Source organism: Larimichthys crocea, chromosome X (genome assembly GCF_000972845.2).
Source record: "Larimichthys crocea isolate SSNF chromosome X, L_crocea_2.0, whole genome shotgun sequence".
Classification (NCBI taxonomy): domain Eukaryota; kingdom Metazoa; phylum Chordata; class Actinopteri; family Sciaenidae; genus Larimichthys; species Larimichthys crocea.
Window position 1 is genome coordinate 33,465,040 of NC_040020.1, and position 7,804 is coordinate 33,472,843.

General features: G+C 41.8%; 1 protein-coding gene across 1 annotated transcript; it reads right to left on the reverse strand.

The window, feature by feature from the left end:
* Positions 1-572: 572 nt before the first annotated feature.
* dusp5 (dual specificity phosphatase 5) lies at positions 573-6,003 on the reverse strand. Its single transcript, XM_010734878.3, has 4 exons — positions 5,524-6,003; positions 4,561-4,700; positions 3,676-3,895; positions 573-1,377 (listed from the first exon to the last, which is right to left on the reverse strand). The coding sequence occupies exons 1-4, from the start codon at positions 5,885-5,887 to the stop codon at positions 971-973; spliced, it is 1,131 nt and encodes a 376-aa protein (XP_010733180.3). The 5' UTR covers positions 5,888-6,003; the 3' UTR covers positions 573-970.
* Between the last annotated feature and the right edge of the window lie 1,801 nt (positions 6,004-7,804).

Genomic DNA, 7,804 nt, shown 5'->3' on the forward strand with positions numbered 1-7,804 from the left:
ACACGTTTGTTATTTATTTACCTCCCTATATGTAGAGTTGGTACAGTCTGACTGGCTGTCTTCTAGGCGCCAAAGACAGAAAAAGAGTTGGTAACACGCACAAATGTTAAGTGGAAACTAAACTTGTCAATGAGTAGAGACAGGTTTTTGTCGATGATAACCAAATGATAGACTTTATTATATCTGTATATTCAGAAAATAAAATGTCACCCACTGTGTTTAATAGGGATTTCGACTGAAATGTTTGATCTGTGTCTGGTTTCCCAAAATGTAATGCAGCAGTTTTCATTCACTTTGCTTGGGTAACACTTGGGTGCACTAACTTGTTGACCAAGGATATAGAAATATTCAGTCTGACTATGAATGGAAGCAATGCAGCTGATCTAAATCTGCACATAAAGGCTATCTCAGTCACTGCAGGTGTCACTGTTGCCCCTCCCGTTGTTGTGCCTGCCCTGTCAGGACTTGTAAATGCAACTTATTAAAAGTACAGTACAAACTACAGTAGAGTTCTCAGTTATAGACCCATGAGCAACCACTACATGATGCTACAATAATCACATGACAACAACTTTATTTTAGTGGTGAAAACATTTATTAAACACATATCAACATCCACATTATTGAAAAAAATCAGACGGACTGTAATTTTCAAATAAATTAGGTTTAAATGCCTGACTGTATTTGTGAATAGGCAAATAAATCACAATATCAACCTAAGGCATGTATATTGCAGTTTATTACTGTGCTGTGTTGTTTCATCACTGCAGTTCAGAAGACAGGAAAACAGCGTCAATGTCTGTAGCCCATAGGTTTCATAAGCCCATGAACTAAATACTATCATCTTCTCTCTTGATGATCTCCAGTCTATCTGCTCTGCTGGTTTCAACACCAGGCACACAGACAGCATTGTTTTTTATTTTTTTATTTTATTTTTTTCAAGTAAGACTACAAGCAGTCACAGTTCATTTTAAGGCAGTGCAGTTATTGGGCTCAGTTTGAACTGGTGGTGGACCGGGGCCTGCAGGTAAGAGGTAGGGAGGGTGAACACAGATGGCTCAAAGTTTTTGGTGTTGAAGGTGGTGGTGAAGTCATTGGCAAAAAAGGAGGCGGACTCCGGGGCGCAGGGTGTAGCCGGTTCAGGTGTGGCGGCATGAGCCGGGGCCATGGAGAGAACCTCTGACTCAAACTGCAGCAGCTGACCCATGAAACTGAAGTTGGGAGAGATGACTGCCCGACGCTGCTTGATGATGTCGAAGGCTGCATCCAGCCGCAGCTGCTGCGTCCTCATGATGTAGGCCATGCAGATGGTAGGTGAGCGAGAGATGCCTGCTTCGCAGTGGACAAGGACCTTTCCCCCTGATTGCTTTACGTGATCTGGAAGGAGAAGAAGAAGAAGAAGAACGTTAATAATCTGGGGGCACAATTTGTATTTCTTTCTGTGATCATCAGCAAAATTGCTGCACAAAATCAAACATCAATTTCATTATTAAAAGAAATAATTTAGTTTTGTTTGTGTGTCTGTAATTGACATTTTTTTTAAAGTCAAGCTATGTGATGGAGAGGTTAAAATCAATCAACAGAGAGTTTTAATGAAAAATGAAAAATCACATTTTAACAGTGTAATCATTGCCTACTCCTTACTCCCACTCACTTATTAATGCAAACGCCTTTCTGCTCATTTAGTTTCTTTCTCTCTCTCACACACACACTCACAGCAGGATATTATAGACAAACAGGAACACCATCCTTGTCGGTGTGCAGCCATGTACACACATCCTATACCAGTTTCATTTGTGCACACAGAGACACTTGTGAGACATGTCTGAGTCACAGAGTGCATATGTACACAAGACTTTCTTTCTCCTACACTGATGTGGAGGCGCTGGGTGTTGTTGCAAAGTTCACAGTGGTGCAGAGATGTGTGTTCTGATTTAAAGCTGCATCACTCCTACACACTTATCTGTATGTTCTAATGCCCACACGAAAAAAATCTACTTTCTGTCATCTGCATAAGTGTCGCTCATGACACATCTCAAGATTTTGCTAATTCTTACAACTGCAGCAAACACCTACATGTCTCCGTCTACACGTCTGTCTCAAAGTTTGAACCGCCTACAGACATTTAGCTCCACCAACACATGTGCCTCTCTCTTTCTATTAAACAAAACATTGAGGGCCACTTCTGTCAGCTCCCGAGAGCTACTGCAGGGGGAATGACGATGATTTCTGACATGTCTGATCCTCGATAAACCGCATGAATGAATCATGAACTTCCCATCTGGAGTGGAGGATGCAACGAGAGAGGGATGTGGGCTAAATAAAAAAAAAAAGGGGAGTGACGGCGGCGGTTGGTGTTTTAATGGCCATCACCGAGCGATGCGCCCTTATTGGCTGGAGATGTCATGACGTGCTTCGGCAGCTGCTTTCATCCACTAGGTCAATAATATTTATTATCTCCTCTCTGACTGTACATCAGCAACCAGGTCAGAGAGATTTCTGATTGGTGATTGATTTTCGTTTGGGGTTTGGTGAGGATTTGTGTGCACCGCATTTCTAATCACTTGGCATTGTTTGGTAAATTCTTCCTCTTTGGATGTAGGCTAAACCTGTCCCTGGAACAATTTTCAGCCTTATATAATAATGGACTGGCTTACACAAAGACACACTAAAATTAAGCTGCATCCCCAAACAAAGCACAATACCAACAATAGGAGCCACCCAATACCGGTCAGCCTAGCGGCTTGTGGGTGAGCTCTGTTCTTGGTTATGCCTGGCTATAAATAGCCACCAGCACGTTGTGTACATCTTTTGCTGCTGCTGCTATTATCCAGAACCTCTCTCATCTCCCACACACTCTCTCTTCCTCTGTAACACATTAGCCTACCTGCTGCCCTCGGCCCATCAATGATTCCCACCTGCAAGCGTGCAACAACTGTGCGTTCTCATTGTGTGTCAGTCAGCTATCTTTTATCCTCCACTCAACCATCATAAACAACTGTGTTTGACTCTGTGTGTGTGTGTGTGTGTGTGTGTGTGTGTGTGTGTGTGTGTGTGTGTGTGTGTGTGTGTGTAACCTCCTCCACCCGGCCATTACTAAACACGAACAGCTCACCCAGTTGTCAAAGTGACTTGGCCACACCCGGTAGAGTAAGCCACAGAGATTAGGCCTGGGAGGCGATGACGGCATGGGAGCGTCTTTTTCAAGTTAATACGGGGGAGGAATGGAGGGAGGTTGGAGGAGGACGGGGGAAGTGAGCAAATCCTGAATGAAAGCAGACTGGCTGGATATGTTGATGGGGGATTGAAGGCAGGCGATCAAGTTAAACTGATTACAGCTGGCTTTTTTATAGCCCTCTATTTGTGAATGGTAGCAGGTGAGAGGCGGCAAAAAGGGGGCTTATGATAAGAGGCAAAAATAAAGACACCTATGTATAGGTGACTCAGCTCAGCTTGGGTAGTTTTTTAAGACTCCTTGGGGTGATGTTTCACTATAAATATACAGAAGCTGAGGTTGACGTTATTCCAGGAAAAGACTCTATCTTGGTGGTGGTGTATTTATTTCCCTCTCTAACTTGGATGAGTGAACCCGTCCACTGTCTGGATTTCAGACACAGATACACACACACACACACACACATAGAGTTGAATCAGAAAATATTCACTTCAACTCACCAATAAACTCTATGGCTTCCTGGAAGTGAGAGCTGATGTCGGCCATGTGACTGTCCTCCACCGGGATCCACTTGTAGTCATAGTGGCCCTTGGTCGGCTGCATGTCCCTGCGTGACACGTTGAGCAAGGCCGTGATGTGAAGGTCGCTGAGATAGTCCTGTCTGGAGGCATGGTAGGCACTACCGAGGTAGAGGAAAGGCAGGATCTCTACAGGTTTACCCTGAGAATGAGAGGAGGGGAAAAAAAAGAGACGTGAATTCATGTAGATAAGGACCAGGATATATAACACTGTGTGATTCCATGGCCACCAGACAAAACACTGGACCCTAGTCCTCGATAATATCCATAATCCACTCCTGAGAGTTTGCACCCATCCAAGCCACAACATCCAAACACCTGCTGCAGAGCAGAGAACATTATGTTCTGCTGCAGACAAAATGCACTATTATATAAACCCTTAAGTGAAATAATCCATGATATGTCAACTACAGACACAATAGGGTGCGCCCTCAGATGTGAAGCAGCCACATGCTTTCTATTTGGGCAGTGGAGGAGATAGAAGAAAGGTCAGAGATGAAAGAGTGTTTTTCTCTGTGAGGGGTCCTGGTGTCAGCTGGGCATCACTCAATGCCCCCCAACCTTTTTTTTTTTTTTTGGTCAGCCACATATGAGGTTTCTGGGGAGCAGTGAAGGTCACATGTAGGCTATGTTGAGAAAATGTTATGATGCCAAATATAAGTCTCTCTTATGTCAGCAGGATGTGGGGTTGTCTTCTTCTTTTTTTTTTTTGGATAAGGTTAAAAATGAAATAAAAACTGGCAGGTGGATGGATGTGTGCTCTTGCGTGGGAGAGTGGGAAGTGTATTGTAAAGGGTGTTTCCATACCTGATCGTAATCTGGTTTGTGGTGAGAAAGCTTCTCACTGTGGCTGTTGACTCTTTTCTCGGTTTCACTTCCGCTCTGGTCGACGGTTTTCACCTCAGTGCAAAGTTCAGGGTATTGAGAGTGGAAGTTCTCGTATCCTCCTGAGAGAAAGAAAAGGAGGGGGGGGGCATGAGCACATAGTGTAATAATAAATAAGCTTAGAATAATTCTGCACACATAATCTACACATCTTGTGAAATAGTTTATGAAACAGTCTTAACAGCACCAGGATTATAACCTTTATAACCTGATTATAAGCGCGTAATTAATTACAGGAGCCCGCATTTGAAGGACCGGTAATCCTTTCAGGGGAAACATCCTGAGGACGCAAAGGTGACAGGATGACGGGGAAGTGTTTCAATACATTATCACAACCCCCGATGGATTTATTTAAGAACTGGTTCAAATGGGGATTTCATTTTCTTCTTCTTCTTCTTCTTTTTTTTTTTATCAATGAAAGACGTTGCACCACCAATTCGCCTGCGTTTCTCCCGCACTGACTCATCCGCTCCGTTGACGCACGCAGGACATTTATCTCCCCAAGAAGTGAGAAGAGAAAAATGTTCTCAACACAAGGCGAGAGAGATGACTTGACCTTAATGTTATAAAGTAAAATAAACTATAAGAAGATATGTGTGGGTTTAAGTGGCTTAAAATAGACACCGACGGAGATAATAATTTCCTTACACCTCACAGAGTTTGTGACATTTTACACAGTATTAATATTCTACTATCTTTTAGAAACTACAGACCAATTGAACTTGAAATGGAACCATAAAAGACAGTTTGATTAAGAGGCACCTTGATACAAAGTTTGCCAAATGACGCTTTCTTACAATTTGGTTTTGAAACAACAACTTGACAAAGTGATAGTGTTATTTTACGTATTAAATCAGTAAAAAAAAAAAATCCCAAAGTTCTCACCTTTCAGGAAACAGATGTTTGCCCCGCTCGCTAGATGTGACAGAGTGTTTATTACTATTTGTGCTACACTGTCTTTTTTCAGCTTTTGCCAGTGGGACGTCCGGTCATCCAGAGCTATGATAGCCGATATGCTCCCCTCCCGAAGCCGAAACAGGGCTCTCTCATCCGGGATGACAAACTGCAGAGGCACCGGCCCTCCTCGAGACCTCCGGACCACCACTGAGTTCAGATTGACATTGACAGAGCCTTTGATGTTGGAGTTCGTGAATGAGAAATAAGGTCGGCAATCCACAATAAGGCAGCTCCCACACTCCTTCCTGATGATTTTTCTCAGACGCCGGCAGTCTATGCTGGAGACTTTCATTTTGACGCCTAGGAGTTTTTTTGTTATTATTGCCTAAAGAATAATCTGACACGGCGGTTTCGGTTGAGCGAGGAGTCCCGTGCTCGTCTGTGCCTACATGTCCTCTAAGGGGATTCCGGCCGATCAGTTTTATGTGAATGGGACCTCCGGCGCGTGACGTCACGAACCATATATGGACATCGGCGAGGTGTGATCGCAGCTCAAAATCCCACCCACATCTATGACTGGACTGTGACTCCGCCCCGGCTGCTGGTAAATAATGAAAAAAAAAAATGAAAAAAAGAAAAGACACTACTGCAGTGTGCTTGATTCAGCTACATTACTCACTGCTTGTCCTCGTCTGTGCTTTCATTTCAAGTTTCACATTGTGTACAGCCAGCGTTGGACACGAAACCTTTTCAGAAGAAGAAAGACAGCTAATAGGAAAAAGAAATCTAACAATACTGTTCATCATCCTGACTGACAAAAACATGTAATCAAATATCATAGGCAGGATTACAAATCTCTATGACACACAAACACGCAGCTCTATTACCATACAATTCATGAAATATGGAGCAGCAGTAGCAGTAATTATTGTTTTTATTATTCCAGCAATCTCAATCTCTCTTTATTTGTATAGCATTTTTAACACAAACAAGATGTAACACAAAGTGCTTCACACAATAAAACACACACACACCCCTTTATCAACAAAAACACAAACTGTGAGGAAGTGATGAAACACTGGAGACAGGCAAATAAGATAAAATAAAGTTAAATAAAATAAAGTTAGAAAAAAAATAAAAGTAAATAAAATAAAATAAAAAAGTATAAATAGATGGGGCTCACCTGGTGCAGTGTTCCCCCCCATGTATCAAGTCTGGGGTCCTTGGTTTAGTTCCAGCCTGGGTCTTGCTGCATGTCGTCCCCTGTCTGTCCTCCCACGGTTTCCTGTCTGCCATTTCAGCTGTCACTGGCTAATAAAGCATAAAATGCCCCAAAATGTCTTTAAAAAAATGTGAATAGACTAATGTATAGAATTTTTTTTTAAAAATGATGTAAAACATCAGAAGATCAGTCCAAAACGTAAAGGTAAACAATTTTTAATTATAAAAAACAAAGAAGCTGCAAATTCTCCCACTTAAGGAGCTGAGACCTGAGGAATGATTGACAGTTTTGCTTAAAAATAGCTACACAATCACCATAATTGCTTTCTATAAATGTTCTGTCAGTCAACCAATCAATTAATCAACTAATTTTAACCTTAATACAAAAGGGTGTGTAGACATAACGTCATTATTGTCACAGTAACACACATTAAAGAAAGATATTAAAGTGAGTATGAAAGGGAGTATGACATACTGAAAGTCTTCCAAAAAATAACATTAAAAGTGATTAATATACTCTAATATAATCTTCCATGTAGTGCTCAGTAATATGTTGTGTGTGGATTTCAAGGAGAGCTCAGTAGCTGGAAGACAAATAGCTGACAAAAGCAACCTTTAACTTCCGCTCAGTCCTACGTATAGCCCAGTGAACCTGCCTTATATCCCTCAGCATGTAAGCCTAATCCCTCAAATGAATTAACAGGTTTAAACGTCACACTGTATGCACTCACATGACGTGCAATCATTCCTGACATGGAGCTCAGGACTGTGTTTGGGTTTTGTTTTCAAGCGTGTGTTTGGATTTAAACATGTAACTGTAATCCTTTATATAACTAATACCATGAAATGTGAATTCGCAGTTTGTTGTTGCACTTTAAGGAAGAATGATACCCAGAAAACAGTCATGCTTTTCTGGTGTGTACACAGATCTTCATTTATTCATATTCATCTTATAGATAGACAGATAGATAGAAGTACATTAAACACAAATTATACTCACCAGTCTGGAGCAATAGTTGGACATTTTGGGAAATACTCGAAAGTTTTA